Source organism: Lissotriton vulgaris, chromosome 2_1 (genome assembly GCF_964263255.1).
Source record: "Lissotriton vulgaris chromosome 2_1, aLisVul1.2, whole genome shotgun sequence".
Classification (NCBI taxonomy): Eukaryota; Metazoa; Chordata; class Amphibia; order Caudata; family Salamandridae; genus Lissotriton; species Lissotriton vulgaris.
The window spans coordinates 388,664,609-388,681,716 of record NC_141687.1 but is presented as its reverse complement, the minus strand read 5'-3'; the positions used below and the strand labels follow the sequence as shown (position 1 = coordinate 388,681,716).

General features: G+C 49.0%; 1 protein-coding gene across 1 annotated transcript in view; it reads right to left on the bottom strand.

Annotated features, from left to right (window-relative positions):
• Positions 1–17,108, bottom strand: part of LOC147730418 (aldehyde oxidase 1-like) — a gene marked incomplete at its 5' end in the record, with an annotated part of 524,934 nt that overhangs the window by 31,173 nt on the left and 476,653 nt on the right. The window contains one exon of the mRNA XM_086954065.1: positions 16,313–16,427. Coding sequence (XP_086810191.1) covers positions 16,313–16,427 — 115 coding nt within the window. The remainder of the gene's footprint in view (positions 1–16,312; positions 16,428–17,108) is intronic.

The window sequence follows — 17,108 nt, the reverse complement described above, 5'->3', positions numbered from 1 at the left end:
ATTGGAATGGAATGAGTAACTTATGTGATTTGCAAACCGAAGATTTACCAGTTGGATGGAAAGACACACGGCATATATGGAGAAGCTACATGCACGCGAACTGCAGGAGCTGCTGAAGCTACTGAAAACGCCAACCTCACGCCGCCTTTCCCCCGTGCCTTGCTGCCCATCCATCGCTGTTCACCCCTCACCCCTCCCAGGCTCCATTGAGTTGTGAGACGGCAGGCGTCTAGGCGACAATAGAGCCCGCCATATCAGGCATATTCTGTCATCGCCCTCACACTTACGGACAGTAGTTCCAGTAAGGCAGGGTGTCCGGTTGCGGTTTGCCGAGGCTGCAGCTATGGGCGCAGCGGACTTAGGCCCCACAGCATTTGAGAGAGTCCCTGGTTGCAGATGCTGCCCAACCAGATTCAGGCACGGCTTGCCACCAGGGTGTGCTCTCTCCTGCACTGTGCCTGCCCACGTGCCGATACTTGTACTCCTGCCCTTTCTGCCAATAGGTCACACTGCCATCCTCCGTCTTTTTAAATGGGTACAGCTTTCTCCCTTGCCCATCATCTGCCACCCTCTACATTACAAACAGTGAAGAGTAACTGAGACCCTGAGAAATTGTTAAAGATCTGACCCACCCACTTTTAAAAATGTTTTCTCAAATGTAAAATTTTAAGAACAAATGTTTCTAAATATTTTACTCTATTAAAATAATATTATATGTTTTATATTTATTTTTCTTATTAAAAAAGTAATTTAGTACCATTAATTAACATCAAATTAAAATATTTAGGCAATATTAATATAATAAATGTAAAATTTCTAATTTATTAATTTGAATATCTTTAAAATTATTACCTTAAAATGTTAATTCAAAACATAATTTTTTATAAAAATTACCCACCCCTATCCCCTAGAAACTCAATAGCCCGCTACAATTACCGTTATCACTGCCGCCCTTTGTTTCGACTAATATGCCGTCCTGCTGTGCTTCGTTTAGCATATTTAGCAGGTTTTCAACTGCTACATAGAGCATGGCCTTATACATCTCTACTGACAGGCTGTTTGGTCCTGCTGCTTTCCCTGATTGTAGGTCTCGAGATGCTGATTTAATTTCAGCGGCCGTCAGGTCTCCCTCCAACAGCTCCCTGTCCTCCTCAGTGAGTCGTGGAAGGGAAATGTCACGCAGAAAGTCTCCACAGTCCTCCTCTGTCTGTTTCGAATGAGATGCATTAACCCCTTTATAGTATTTGGCGAACTCCTCAGCTATTTTTGCCCTGGTTTCGAACTTGCTCCCCTTTACTTCTAGCAGTCCTGGGACCCATCTTCCTTTCGTCTGTTGCTTGTCCAACCAGGCCAGCAACTTATTGGCCTTATCACCTACATGTTACGTTATGTTATGTTAAAAAGGTATTTGTAGCACGCACTGCTACTCAAGAGTGTCCTGGCGCGTGGGGAAACAATAACATGGGAGGCAGCAAAGTCTAGATGGATTGTTTAAACAGGTGAGTTTTTTGCTGTTTTTTGAAGGTGGACAGTTCCTTAATGTGCCGAAGATCATCTGGGAGAGCATTCCATAGAGTGGCAGCCTTGACCGTAAAGACAGCCCGCCAAGACGTGTTCGCCGGAATCTGGGGATCACCAGCCGTCTTTGCAGAGCTGAGCGCAGGGGTCGGCTGGGAGTGTAAAAGGCAAACCTAGAAATGATATAGGCAGGGCCCGAGCCATGTAGTGCCTTGTGTGTCATGGTCAGAGCTTTAAACTGCACACGCTGAGCAACTGGCAACCAGTGCAGGTTGCTCATCTGCTTACGAATGCTTAGGCGTCTCGGGATGTTGAATAAAAGCCTAACTGCAGCATTCTGGATGACCTGCAGCTTTCCCAGGAGAAACCCTGGGATACCTAGGTACAGGGCATTGGCATAGTCTAGGCGAGATAATATAAGCGCCCTGGCCACCGTCTCCCTAGCAGAGCGGGGAAGCAGGGGAAAGAATCTCCTCAGGGCCTTGAGTGTGCCAAAGCAAACCTCTGACAGTTTCTTGATCTGCTCATGGAAGCCTAGATCGTCTCCAAATCAAACTCCCAGATTCTTAGCCACTCCACAGTCTCCCGTGGGACAAGGAAACCCCGGAGGCCAGAGGGACCCTCTAAAAGCAGGAGGGAAGTGACCATAGAGAAGCACCTCCGATTTCTCTTCATTGCACTTCAGGCTAGCCTGAGCTAGCCACGAAAACACCGATGAGAGACACCGATGGGCAGTCTCAATCTGAAAGTCATCACCCTTCCACGTGAAGAGAAGCTGGGGGTCATCGGCATAGGCCATAATTTTAGCACCCAGCTTCTCCGCCAAATGGATCAGGGGAGTAATGTAGACCTTGAACAGAAGAGGGCTCAATGTGGACCCCTGAGGAACACCGGTGGCCACTCTGCTATCTGATGAAGAGAAGGGGGGCATCCACACCTGTTGGGTACAGTTGTTCAAGAAGGATTTAACCCATTCCCAAACCGTGCCAGAAATGCCAATATCGGACATGCGCGAGAGGAGCTAGAGGTGGGGTACCGTATTGAAGGCGGCAGAGAGGTCGAGCAAAATCAGAGCAGCCCTGCCGCCCACATCCAGGCACTCCCTAATGGCCTCCGTAATCTTCACCAGCGCTGTCTCGGTGCTAAAAGATGTCCTAAACCCGGATTGCGCCGGGTGAAGAGCACCAGAGGATTCCACAAATCTCTCCAGTTGTTTAAAAGCCACTTTTTTTTCACACACCTTGGCTAAGGCTGGAAGAAGGGAAATAGGGCGATAGTTGGAGAGGAGTATGGGATCAGCTGAAGGTTTCTTAAGGAGAGGGAGGAGTTTAGCGTGTTTCCATTGCAGGGGCACTCTTCCCGAGTGCAGTGAATTATTGACCAGCCTAACGACCACCGGGAAGACTATCTCCGCCACCCCACTCAGGACCCTAACAGGGCAGGGGTCTGCGGGCGAACCAGATTTTAATGATTTAAGGATGGCTAAGACGTCTTTCTCCTCTGCTGAAATGAAATGCGCGAAGAATTGCTTGGGTACAGTGGTGCAAGGGGCGAGCAGTGTAAATGGCGGATATTGTGCTATGGGGGTGGTCCTAAGGTTGTCTTGTATCTTTTGGATCTTGGCGATAAAATAAGTGGACAGGTCATCACACCATTGGGAGGAGACAGGGGGAGAGGAGAGTTCAGCAGTGGGTGACAGGAAACTGATGACAATGGCGAAGATTTCTCTGCTGCTATTCTTAGCTTTAGAGATCCTATCTGCAAAATAGTTGCCTTTGCCTTCTTTAATGGCAACATAGTACTCCCTCTGGGCGGCGCGAAAAGCCACCTTAGCAATGGGGCAGTACTCCCAACGCCATCCCCGCTCTAATTTTTTACATCCCAGTTTCAGTGATTTAAGGGAGTCAGTGAACCATGGCTGGAAGGGAGAGCTCCCTGTGCGGCATTTCGTGGAGGACTGGGGGAGAGGCTGACGGCCTGGCTGATCCAGTTCGAAAACCCCTCCACCGCTCCATCCAGATTCGCAACCTCGTCCGGGGGCGTAAGGAGCAGTGCTCTGGACAGGGCCGGGATGTTAATCTTCTTAGGATACTGTCCAGAGACCTTACCAGTCTGCAGATGGGAGCTACCAATGTTCCATGAAAAACAGGTCAAAAAGTGATCCTGCTCCTGCTCCTGTGTGGTATCGTTACCAGCATTGTTGTTTCTTGATCTGCCTAACTGCTGCCTAACTGCTTCTCCCTACTCAGCGTAGCGCTGCAGCGCGAGTGCCATTGCTACATTATTGGGCCATTTAAAACGCTTCTGGGGGATTGTTGACACAGCACTCTAAGATCTCTGCCTTTGCAACGCTTCGGGGGTATTGTGATAACGGCGCTTTACCTCGCACTCTGATTTCAATCGCGCGATTCAGCAGCAAGCGTCGTCAATTGCCTGAGCCCCAGCCTACCTCCAGTTTCGTTTTCCCTACGCTGCCGCCATTTTAATTTTGTTGTTGTTGGTGCCTCAGAGCCCGGCCCCACAGCCCGCCCGCCTCCCAGCTGACCCTCCCTTGCCCCTCCCCCTCCTCCATCCATATATGACAGATGCATTTTCGCGCAGCGTCCACGGGCAGCTTTCGCGCCCCATGCGCGCCGAAGGTGCGCCAAAGGTAAGCCCGTCTGCCCCCGTCTGCGCCCGTCCGCGCCTGGACCGCGCCCAGCGCCAGTCCCCCTGCCCCCCGCCCTACCCAGCCCACCAGATACACATATGATGCCGCAACTCTCCTCACCCTCAACCCCGGACGTACTCCACAATGCTGCGAAGTCACCCCTGGACATACCCACGGCCCATTCGCCTGCCTCTCCTGCAAGTTCAACTGTTCCAGGACCCTCACCAAACCCACCTCCTCCATACACAGCCCCGACTCTAACCGCCTGAAGTGCATCCTGCTCAACACCCGCTCGGTACACAGACACGCAACGGAACTCTGGGACCTTCTCGATACTGCGTCACCGGACATCGCCTTCCTCACAGAAACATGGATGAACACATCATCAGCACCCGACATCGCCATAGCCATTCCGGACGCCTACAAGATTACCCGCAAAGACCGCACCAACCAAACAGGAGGAGGCATCGCCATCATCCATAAAAACACCATCAAAGTCACAACCAGCTCCGATGATAATCTTGCAACCATCGAACATCTCCACTTTCAAATCCACACCGACCCTAGGACCACACTTAGAGGCACCCTCATCTACAGGCCTCCAGGCACCCGCACTCAATTCAGCGATGACATCACTGACTTCGTCAGCCTACATGCCCTCGCCTCCGAGAACTACATTCTTCTAGGAGACTTCAACTACCACCTTGAAAACAAACACGACAGCAACACCACCACCCTTCTGGACAACCTGGCCAATCTCGGACTCAAACAACTTGTTAACACCCCCACCCATGTAGCCGGACACACGCTCGACCCTATCTTCACCTCCAGCAAGCACATCTTCTTCGATCGCACCACAGCCCTCCACTGGATGGACCACAGCTGTGTTCACTTCAGCTACAAAACCACCTTGACCCACAACCGCCCACTACCTCTCCCTCGGAGAAACTGGAACAAAATCACTTCCGATCAACTCATCACATCACTCAACCAAAACCCTCCCTCCCTCTCATTGGACCCAAACCAAGCGGCCACCAATCTCAAGCATTGGATCACCCACAGTGCTGACGAATTAGCACCCCTGAAAAAACACCAGATCAAATCAGCCAGCAAAAAGGCTCCCTGGTTCAATGATGACCTTAAAAAATCCAAAAAGTTATGCCGCACCCTGGAGAAAACATGGAGAAAAAACCCGACCACAGACAACATGTCCACCCTCAAGGCAGCCACCCGCAAACACCACCAACTGATTCGATCCGCCAAGAAATCAGCATTCAAGGATCGTCTCGACAATAACACTCACAACAGCAAGGAACTTTTCAACATCGTCAAAGAATTCACCAACCCCACCGCAGTATCCAACGACATCACTCCCTCCCAAGACCTCTGCGATGCGTTATCCTCCTTCTTCTACAACAAAATTGCCGACATCCACAACAGCTTCGTTAACACTCCCAGCGCTCAACCCTCCCCACCCCCCTCAGATCCTACCCCGCCAACTAACATCCTTAACGCCTGGAAGCCAATCACCACTGAAGACACCATCCGCCTAATGAACTCAATCCACTCTGGCTCGCCAACCGACCCCTGCCCCCACCACATCTTCAACAAAGCGGACTCCATCATCGCACCCCATCTCCGTGATATCATCAACTGCTCGTTCAACTCTGCCATCTTTCCAGAAAGCTGGAAACACGCCGAACTCAACGCCCTTTTGAAGAAACCCACTGCAGACCCCTCCGAACTGAAAAACTACCGACCCATATCCCTCCTCCCATTTCCGGCCAAAGTCATCGAGAAAGCCGTCAACAGCCAGCTCGCCGCCTTCCTTGAATCCAACAACTCCCTTGATCCATCTCAATCCGGGTTTCGAGCCAAATACAGCACCGAAACTGCCCTCATTGCAGCCACTGACGACATCCGAACACTACTAGACAACGGTGAAACAGTAGCCCTCATTCTACTCGACCTCTCCGCCGCTTTCCACACAGTCTGCCACAGTACCCTTATACAACACCTCAGCAACATCGGAATACAAGGAAAAGCCTTGGACTGGATCACCTCATTCCTCGCTGAGAGAACTCAAAGAGTCCGACTTCCCCCATTCAACTCTGAGGCCACTGAAGTCATCTGCGGCGTACCACAAGGATCTTCATTCAGTCCCACCCTCTTCAACGTTTACATGAGTCCACTTGCCTCCATCGCGCGTCAACACAACCTTAACATCATCTCTTACGCCGACGACACCCAGTTAACCCTCTCCCTCACCAAAGTCCCTAACACCGCCAAAACCAATCTTCACAAAGGCATGAAAGAAGTAGCCGAATGGACGAAACATAGCCGCCTAAAACTCAACTCAGACAAAACGGAAGTGCTCATCCTAGGATCTTCCCCCTCTGCTTGGGACGACTCTTGGTGGCCCTCCACTTTGGGCACAGCACCCACACCCATAGACCATGCTCGTAACCTCGGCTTCATCCTAGACTCCTCTCTCTCAATGTCCAGACAAGTCAACGCAGTCTCATCCTCATGATTCAACGTACTTCGCATTCTCAAAAAGATCTTCCGTTGGATCCCCCTCGAGACAAGAAAGACTGTCACACACGCACTGGTCACGAGTCGACTGGACTATGGTAACACACTATACGCCGGAACCACAGCAAAATTACAGAAAAAACTCCAACGCATCCAGAACGCATCAGCGAGACTCATATTAGACCTCCCTCGCCAGGATCACATCACCGAACACCTAAGAGACCTCCACTGGCTTCCCGTCAACAAAAGAATTACATTCCGCCTTCTCACCCACGCACACAAGGCCCTCTACAATCTAGGACCCGAATGCCTCAACACTCGCCTGTCCTTCTACAAACCCACCCGCCAACTAAGATCGTCCAATCAAGCCCTTGCCGCTGTCCCGCGCATCCGTAAATCCACCATGGGCGGCAGATCCTTCTCCTTCCTTGCCGCCAAGACCTGGAACTCACTCCCCACTCACCTCCGCCTTACCCAAAACCACAGGTCCTTCAGAAACGATCTTAAAACCTGGCTGTTCGACAAATAATGAACCCCTTCCCCAAGCGCCTTGAGACCCTCTGGGTGAGCAGTGCGCTATACAAATGCTTGAACTTGAACTTGACAAAGTGACAGGCCTGGGAGCTGATACATTAAGCTCGAAGTTGGAATATACTGGATCTAGTAGGTGACCACATTTACATCGTAGAGTCTATGTTGAGTAACCAGTGCTTGCGCCCAGGCACTGTCTTCTGATATATCCCTGAGTTTTTATTGTCTCACTTGTAATTTCTGTCTATCTTTAATTGCTTGGTCCCTGACGCGTGGGCCTCCAGCCATAATATTTATTTTTCAAGGGCAAGACATGCCAGGCATTTTTCTTTCTTAATGGTGCCTATTTTCGCCTGTGCTCGACCTGTAAGGACCTACTTCAATGCTTCCCAGAGGGTCACTTTGGATTCAACCTGACTACGTTGTCCTCAAAATATTGCTCAGCCCCCTCCCGCATGTCCTCCCTGAAGTCTTCATCCTTGAAGAACCATGGGTCTACTCTCTGGGCCCGCTAACTTCACTTCTAGTGGGGAGTGGTCGGATATCCCTTGTGCCACTTGTGTGGCATCCCTAAATTTCACCATCCCAGAACCTTGTGTAATGAGGTAGTCAAGCCTTGAAAGGCTTCCGGTCGCTGTCGACAAGTGTGTATAGTGTTTCATGTTTGGGTGTTGGTTTCTCCAAATGTCGCCCAGACCCATCGCCTCGAGGAACGCCATCAACTGACCTCTATTTCATGTGGTGCTTCCCCATCGTGGGATGTTTGCTGGCTACATCTAGTTCAGTTGACACAGTGTCATTCATATCGCCTCTCTGGACCAGCCTGCCCTACAGCAGTTGCAGCAATAAGGGACCCAGAACCTCCAGTGTGGCTGTCTGCAGGCCTGGTGGGGGAGTACACTGAACACAGGTTGAGTCTTTTCCCCTCCCATGTGCCGCTCACAGGTGTTTATCTCCCCAGAGCATCTGGAGGAAGGGGAACGCACGTCTGGTCAGAATTCCCACTCCTCTGTAACCGGAGGTATACCCTGCGTGTGCTATCAGAGTGTAGCAGTATCTATCTAGTGCCTTGCAATAATTACCTTTAAGATGTGTCTCCTGCAAGAGAACCACATCAGGTGGATGTTGTTTAATAAATTGCAACACTGTCAACCTTTTTAATTTGCCACTGAGACCATAAACGTTTCAGGACCAAATCTTCATTGAGGACAGGGTCCATCTATGGGCTGCCTTCTTTTGATATCTTCCCTGTCAGTGCCCCTTCCCCCGCAAAGGGCTTTTTCTCAGTAGCAGACTTACTCGCACTCCTTTTATATGTCTGTGATATCATACCAAACTACAAATTTGCCCCCTTAAATCCCCCCGTCCCTTCACCCTGCTACCCTGCTTTTTAGGTTGCGGGAATCCCAACTCTCCAACCCGCAGAGCGCCTGTTGCCTCTGAGCTTGCATAACAGTTCTAACAGATTGGAGGGTGCTGGACACCACGGGCCCAAAGTCAATAAACTCTGTTCCACCCTCTCCCGTCCAAGCCAATTCCCGGCTGGTAGCCTCTGTAAGTACCATTGGAGTAGTAGCCACTGAGTTTTCTGGGCAGGTCTGTCCCAAAGTCCCATTGCTTCTGTGAATCGCTCTGGTTTGCCATCAGGAGCAAAGTCAAATTGTTTCAGTCTTACCTCTGCCCCGGTCTCACCATTCACTATTTTTGTGCCGCTTCTGCCCTAAGTGAGCTAGCGGGTCTTAAGGTTGTAGCCCGCTGGCCTCGCCCCACTCTTGTCCGATTTCTTTAGAAAGTCCACTTCTCCGGCTTTGGTCTTTGCCTTGTCCCCTGCCAATTGTGCGCCAACCCTCCAACCATTCTCAGGTTTCCGCAGAAGCTGCAAAGTGCCAGGTCTTCCCTTCGGCTATCACCTGCAGTCAAGCTACGAAGTGCATCATATATTTTAGGTCTCTAGGGGCCAGATGTAGGTGAAATAGATTTACCGATTTTAAATTACCGAATTTTACCGATTCGGTAATTAAAAATCGTTAAATCTATGGGGTCGACATGTAGGTTTTCCAGATGTGCTGGAATACCGAATCAGATGAATTCGGTATTTACCGATTCGGTAAATACCGAATCGGTAATGCCCATTCATTCCTATGGGCTTTGAAGCCCATAGGAATGAAATACCGATTTTCACAAGGGTGCAGGGGGTGTCATTTTGACACCCTCTGGCACCCCCAAAACAGGCTCGGGTGCCATGTGGCAGGCATACATGCCCTAAGGGCAGGTCTTCCTGTCACTTGGCATAGGTGTGCATGCACACATGTGCATGCACACCGGAATCGGTATTTTACCATCAAATTGGATTTGATGGTAAAATATCGATTCGGTAAGGCTCCTGGGACTCTGAAGAGTCCCACCTACATATGGGTGGCTCAGATTCGGTAAATTTACCGATTTTTAATTTACCGAATCGGTAAAATTACTGAATCGGTAATTTTACAGATTCGGTAAAATAATGCCCCCTACATGCCAATCACCTATTTACCGATCGGTAACGGCCGAAAATACAGATTTTCGGCCGTTACCGACCGACCAACATGGGGCCCTAGATCTTAGTTCCTTTTCCACTGGTTCAAAGCTCCTTCTTTGTCACTGTACTTGAAGAGTAAAGTCCGGAAAGAACCTAATCACAGTGTTTTCGTACTGCAAATCACCTTTCACTCTGGCAGCCTGTACAATTGCCTATCTGTCTTGATGACTGAAGATTCTGGCAATATTTGTGGGTGGCGGGGTTCCGGGTCTAGGAGGATGCATCAGTGCCATATGCATTTTCTCAATGGAAAAGAACTTCGACAAGTGTTGACGATAAGATCTTCTAGGAACAGGTAGACACTGGATCACTCTGCTCCTAGGGCACCCCCACTACTCACATATTGTTCCTTCTCGCTCTCCCTTCTCGCTCTCTTGCTCTCCCTTCTTGATCTTCCAGCCACACTGCCATATGCGATGCATGCTGTGTCGGGGTGTGCACTTGTTCTTCAAGGTGCTTCGTCTGTGACTGGAGTTGGGCAATGTTTGTCTCGGCCGTAGATACCTTCTTATTCAATTTAGAAAGGGTGCCCTGATCAGGGTGACCTCTGTGGACACTAAGTCTATTTTTTGCATTCGTTGCGGGTTTTGTAATGGCGTAGTTATCCATTTTGCTGGATTGGACTGGCCTTGCACCTCTGGGCTTCCCCATCTTCCCTAAGTCTGCTGCCAGGATTTCACAGTAAAGGGTCCTCCCCTTCCCGCCTCTTGCGTTCATCGTTTGTTCGGGCCCTCTTTGTTTATTTGCTCCCTGGTGGAATTCTTTCTTTTATGCCCGCGCCCCTTCAGGGCACTTCCTCGCCGTACTGTTGGTTATTTTGGTCACTGAGGATCTATATTCAACAATCAAGGCCTCCCCCACCTAACACCAATTCGTTATACGACCAATGGCAGAGTTGAACAGTCAATTGTACTCCTGCCCCAGATGCGTTGCTTAACACTCTTCTGTCGGGTCGTGGTGTGTTTACTTAAAAAATATTAACCCAGGTCTAATCTCACTCTCAATAGTGATAAAAAGTGAAAAAAAGGTGTGAGCAAAGAGAGAGTGCCTCACGGTAGCAACACCCGAGGGGGTTCCTGGCAAACAATTGCCAGTTTACCCACTTCTCATCATTGGTCACTCTCTCTTAGTTGTGAATAAAGAACAGAGAAAAACACAGAAATAGTAAATGCCCAACTAATATAGGTGCCGTGCAAAAAATGAACAACCTATCTGTCCACTCATCTAAGTTGAAATTGAAAAAGTGAGTGTGTGCACCTAGAACCCATGTGATAGCCAACAAGCAAATGGCCACCACTGCTAAAATGTGGAGCAACTTGCTAGCTTTAATAACTTTATTCTGCTGCTGCAAGTAGTCCCAATTAAAAATGGTTCTTATTGTACCATAAATATTTACATGATGCCGACATGTTTCATTGCTATGACTTCAGCAAATTCGTCAGGGCAAACTTGGGGTTCTGATTTCAATTTTTGCTTTTCTCAGTTCACTCGACCTGATGGCTGCCAGCTACTGCATACCTGCAACCATCACAGGCATTGAACAACGTGTCGCAAGATCACGTGTTTGCTGATTGCGCAATTTAACATATGGCCCCCGCTACCGAGTGCCCTCGGTCAAAAATGCACTCGGTATGCAGCAGCTGGCAGCAATCAGGTCGAGTGAACTGAGAAAAGCAAATATTGAAATCAGAACCCCAAGTTTGCCCTGACGAATTTACTGAAGTCATAGCAATGAAACATGTCGGCATCATGTAAATATATATGGTACAATAAGAACCATTTTTAATTGGGACTACTTGCAGCAGCAGTATAAAGTTATTAAAGCTAGCAAGTTGCTCCACATTTTAGCAGTGGTGGCCATTTGCTTGTTGGCTAATCACAGGGGTTCTAGGTGCACACACTCACTTTTCATTTTCAACTTAGATGAGTGGACAGATAGGTTGTTCATTTTTTGCACGGCACCTATATTAGTTGGGCAGTTACTATTTCTGTGTTTTTCTCTTTTCTTTATTCACAACTAATAGAGAGTGACCAATGATGAGAAGTGGTTAAACAGGCAATTGTTTGCCAGGAATCCCCTTGGGTGTTGCTACCGTGAGGCACTCTCTCTTAGCTCACACCTTTTTTCACTTTTTTTTACTATTGAGAGTGAGATTAGACTTGGGTTAATATTTTTTAAGTAAACACACCACGACCCGACAGACGAGTATTAAGCAACGCATCTGGGGCAGGAGTACAATTGACTGTTTAACTCTGCCATTGGTCATACAACAAATTGGTGTTAGGTGGGGGAGGCCTTGATTGTTGAATATTGATTGAGTGGGGGGCGGCTTCCTCCTTCCTTCCCCCTAGAGCTACTTTTGCTTGTAAGCACTGAGGATCTATACCTGGATCCTAGTCGCTGGTACTAATGTGCTGTACTTTGCTGATCCTATGGATTTGTCCAAGAAATTAAAGAGCACCTGGATATATATGCCTGGGGTCTTTCTTGAGGGACCTACATATGTAAGTGACTTATGAGTTCCTAATCCTTGTTGGGGCAGCACACTGTTGCTCTGTGGGGCGGGAGACTTCGATATTGTCCTCAGTGCTGGGTCTTTATCACCATTCCTGGTTGCCTTGATTAACTGACGGCCTCTCCTTTCCTTAGGCTCAATTAGGGATGAGTACTAAGTGGCCTCAAGTGTCTCTGTCCACCTCCTTCGTTGGCTTTCCGCTTCTCATCAGTCTTATTGTATACTGTTTTAGCCACCCACAGCAGCAGCCTTTCTCTGGACTCTGTCGGCTTTTCCCAGCAAAGGTCATTGGGCTGTAGGCCTAGCTGTGTAGTCCGCTCCCTGCCTGGATTTTTTTGTTAATCTGGGGACCAGCTGTCTACACAGGAGCTTCCTTGCTAGTCTGGTATGCATGCGGCTTACGCCGCTTTAAACCCTGGGGTAGGTCACCAGTCTCAGCTACATGGAGGGAAAGGATTACAGGCAAGGATCGGGCGTCCTTGTTCCGCCTTCTGCTGTGGGGCCGTGTATGTCTCAAGCAACTCCTTTGTCCCCAGGCCCAGTTTCAGGATACTTGTTAGTGATCGCCCGGCGTTGATCCTCACCGTCTCTATTGGCCCCTCTCTCTCGACCTTCACACACGATGAGGTGCGCTATCGTTGTTATGGCTACTGCAGTAGGGCCGTGTAGAGGGCAAGCAGCCCCTCGTCCACGGGCTCAACTTCAGGACACGCCTTGGTGGGCCCCCTGGCGCTGCTCCTCATCGTCTCTGTTGGGCCCCTCTCTCTCTGCCTTCATGCCGATTGTCACCACTGCTACACATCACCGCCTCCATCACTCTTCAAATACGGTCCACACCTGAACTGTGTGCTTAGTGCCAACATCGGTCCATACCCCAGCCCGCTCACAACAATTTCTCATAATAACAGACACCACACAATGTTTTGTTGGAGAAAGTTGTTGCTGCCTTATTTGCATAAACATTTTGCCAACATGTTGGGTAATCTTATGGGCGATCCAGGGTCAGGCAGCCCCTCGTCACCTGCCCACCTAATGAGCCATAAAGCCCTGTGGTGTTAACTGCGGGGGTGTTGTCAATTTGGGGGAAGGGCTAGCGCCTCCCCCAGCGGGCCTCCAGTCCACCCCTTACTCACGCCCCTCCCCACTACGGGGGGCAGAGCGTTGCAGGCAACCCCAGGGTTGCTCAGGTCCACAACCGCCCGTAGAACTAACGGGGTGCCGTCACTCCTCCAGGATCCCACCGAGGACCTCCCTGGGGATAATTGGCTCTCGCACCCTTACTGTGCTCCTGTAGAGGGTACCCTTCTGTACCTTCCCACGTTGGATCGCCCTGTAACTCCGCCATGGCTCTGAGTGTGGCCCTGCCGCCCCAGAGCACCCCACCTTATATTTTTCTTTTACTTACAACCTGCCGCTACCAATGCCTCTGCTAAATCTAGCAGGAAGAGGTCCATCCCCACTTTGGATAGGTGTATGCCATCTTCTTCATAGCACCCTGTGAATTTTGCATGTAGCAACCCATGCCTGACAAAACCAAATCCTCTTTGCTCTGTGAATTTGCGCATTGCGCTGTTCACCCGCCGGCGCGAGGCCTCCATACCTCCCCTGACCTTGCGCCCCGCCAAGATAGCCTCGGGGTAATTTCGGACCACCATATCTCACAGGTCCCCAGCAAGTTGCTCAATTCGCCCAACGTACTCCTCATCATGTGCAGCAGGCCCCTGCGCTCCAGGTGAACCAACTCCTCACCTCCTAGGTGTATTACCAATAAATCGTGTGGTGAGCCCCCCTCCATCCCCCGTCCAGTCACTGAAGAATTTTCCGCTTCAGGCTATTCCAGTGCATGTCGGGAGTTCCCAGCCACTGACCCTTCCCTTCCAACCTGCTGCTGCCAATGCTTGGCCTTATTCTAGCAGAAATAGGTATATTCCTACTTTGGGCAGGTGCATCCCATCAACCTCAAAGCCCCGTTGCCCCTCCAGGGTCCAACGTGAGGACCTCCCTGTGGATTTTCGGCTCAAGCAAGGACATGTCCTCTCCTCCTCTGGACAGCAGTGTTGCCCAGCAACCAAAAATCCCCTATCAGATCTGCCGCTCTACAGGACTGAGAACTGTATCAGTGATGTCCCTGAACCTCTCAACTAACACTGCAAGCTATGCTTTGGAGATGTCCGTATTAGTGCTCCATCCCCTCCATTTCAGCACTGTCAAGGTCCATCGCCCCCTCCTGGGAATGGCTCACTCGCGCCCCATGCATACAGAAAGGCCTATTTATGTGTAGCCCATAACCTTGCATATTCGGTTGTCTTTCCGATACTCTCCTCTACCACGCGCCAGCCGACAGCCGTCTGTGGGGGTACCAGTGTCTGCACAGGAAGCTCGTGCGGAGTTAGATCGCGTTCCCCACTGCCATCGCCAAGGGCCAGGGCAGCTCCTTTCCCTTGTAGCCCCTTATTTGGGGGACAGTCAAGTCACCGATTGTGGCACCAGGTGAATGCCCCTCCGCCCGATGTGGTTCCCCAGCAAAACGTGGTCGTCAGGGGCCAGGAAAATTAGGGATTTTTGGGCTTGTACCGGAGCTCCGCTACTCTGTAGCCATCTTGGTCCGCGGTCAAGCCATACCCCCTAAAAGCAATACTTTTACCGACAATATTCCTGTCCATGATATTTTTTATGTCCTGATAGTCTTGGCACAATATTTTTGTATGAAGATATTTTTTTCCGATATTTTGTTTAAATGCTGTCAAATTATTGTCTTTTAACACACTTATGACCGATTTTTTGATTCCCCCTGGCCATTTTCTCTCATATGTCCAAAGTAAACATTTGTTGAACATTACCTTCCAGGTCCATAACTCCGAACCTGCCCCCAATGTGGTCAAACAAGTGCTGTCCACCTTTAGAGACAGTACACACCTGGTCCAATGGCTTTACCAAACGAATCTACAGAATTGGGAGCAATTCAGGGGCTCCCTCCAAAGTAAATGGGAAGGGGACATAGGCCGCTCACTACTCGACACAGAATAGCACCGTATTCTGTCATATCTGTATAAGATGTCCCACAGTTGATGCTTTAGGTACATACAATTCAACATATGAAACAGAGCATAGCTCACACCTTGTATCTCCAAAATCTATCAGGAAGTCTCCTCACTTTGTCCTTGGTGTAGGTCCCCTAACGCAGACCTACCTCACATGTTATGCTCTTGTGGGTTGCTATAGGTTTATTGGACCGGGGTCTTCGACCCCCTCCATCACATTAAAGGGCACCTTCTAAATATCTCCTTGGAACACCTGACCCTAGGACTTTATCCTCGCCCACATTCCAGCAGAGCTTTAACGAAATATTTGGACTTGACTCTTCTGTTGGTGAAGCACCATGTTAAAAAGAGATGGAAAAACCTTACACCTCTGATGATACATTTGTAGGCACATACAGCCACCTCTTGGTTGACAGCTGAGAGTATTCATCTGTATAGAGAGGAAAGGGCTGGTCTATGCAAGCACCCTGTTGCTCAAGACTGGGACTCCCTGGTGGAGACGTACACACAAACCATCAAAGATGAAACATTTCTCCATTTGAACGTTCCATGGTTGTATTATTATTTCGAGATTCTTTGCTACGTAGGTGCTAGATGGCCAGGAAGGTACTTGTGACTTACGATTGTGACATAACATTTTAAATCCGAGCTGCCATTTTAACTCAGGTGATGGGGTCACTAACTCATTATGATCCACAGTAGGAGTCCGTTAGGTGGGTGTTTATGAGTTGGGGTTGGTGTGAGGATGGGTTACCTTCAGCAATAGAGTTGAAAAGAAAAAGGAAAATGGAATGTCTAATTTGTTATAGCCCCACGTGGATACTACTACTATTGTGCAGCAGCTAACGTACAATGAAACCTGTACCGCTCAGAAATATCCCAATAAAAAATAGTTAAAAATCAAACTATATATATATATATATATATATCTGTTACAATTTACCTTGTGATCGCCAGTTAGGCAGTCAATTTCAACCTCTGAACATCCAGCTCCGAAAATATAATAGGGCGTCACATGGCCTTCTCCAGTCTCCCAATTCATGCCAGAGTCATAGCCGCTGGAGGAAACAAAGAAGTTGTAACAATGTAGGTGGAATCCATACTTGATCCACCACAACATTCATTAAGAAGACATATGCTACACACCATACTTTCCAAAGCAGGGACCCAAAACGGATTATGATGGAAGAAAAGATATTTGTGCAAATGCCTCCACTAGAGTTGTTGAATAGACCATTGGTTCCTTGTCTACCAGTAACCCTCAAATGCTAATCCCAGTTATGCTTTTTCTCAAAATACACATTTTTTTTTACAATGTAAAATCTCGGCATTTCCAATCACCCCCGACCCCACAAAAGAACACAGACTTGTTCATCCTTTTGCATGTTTGAAGTTTTTAATGGGATCAATAGGATGTAGGGCTTTATATATATTTACTAATTTACCCGGGGCATCCTGATGAATTAGGCACATTAAGAAGAACAGTAGACAGTCGTTTAATTGTGAATGGATGGAGAAATTGCCAATGTCAATGACAAATTTGCATCTGATCCTGCGACTGAGATTCCGGTAGACCTTTGCAAGTGGCTATGTATGCCAGTGCATGTGAAAGTTACCCATTTCAGAGAGAAACTAAGGGGTCGATTAGGATTGCGGACGGACTTGCATCCGTCTGCGACCCCAGAGCAGGAGGGAACCTCCGCATGGCATGCGGAGTTCCCTCCTGTGCAATTAGGATG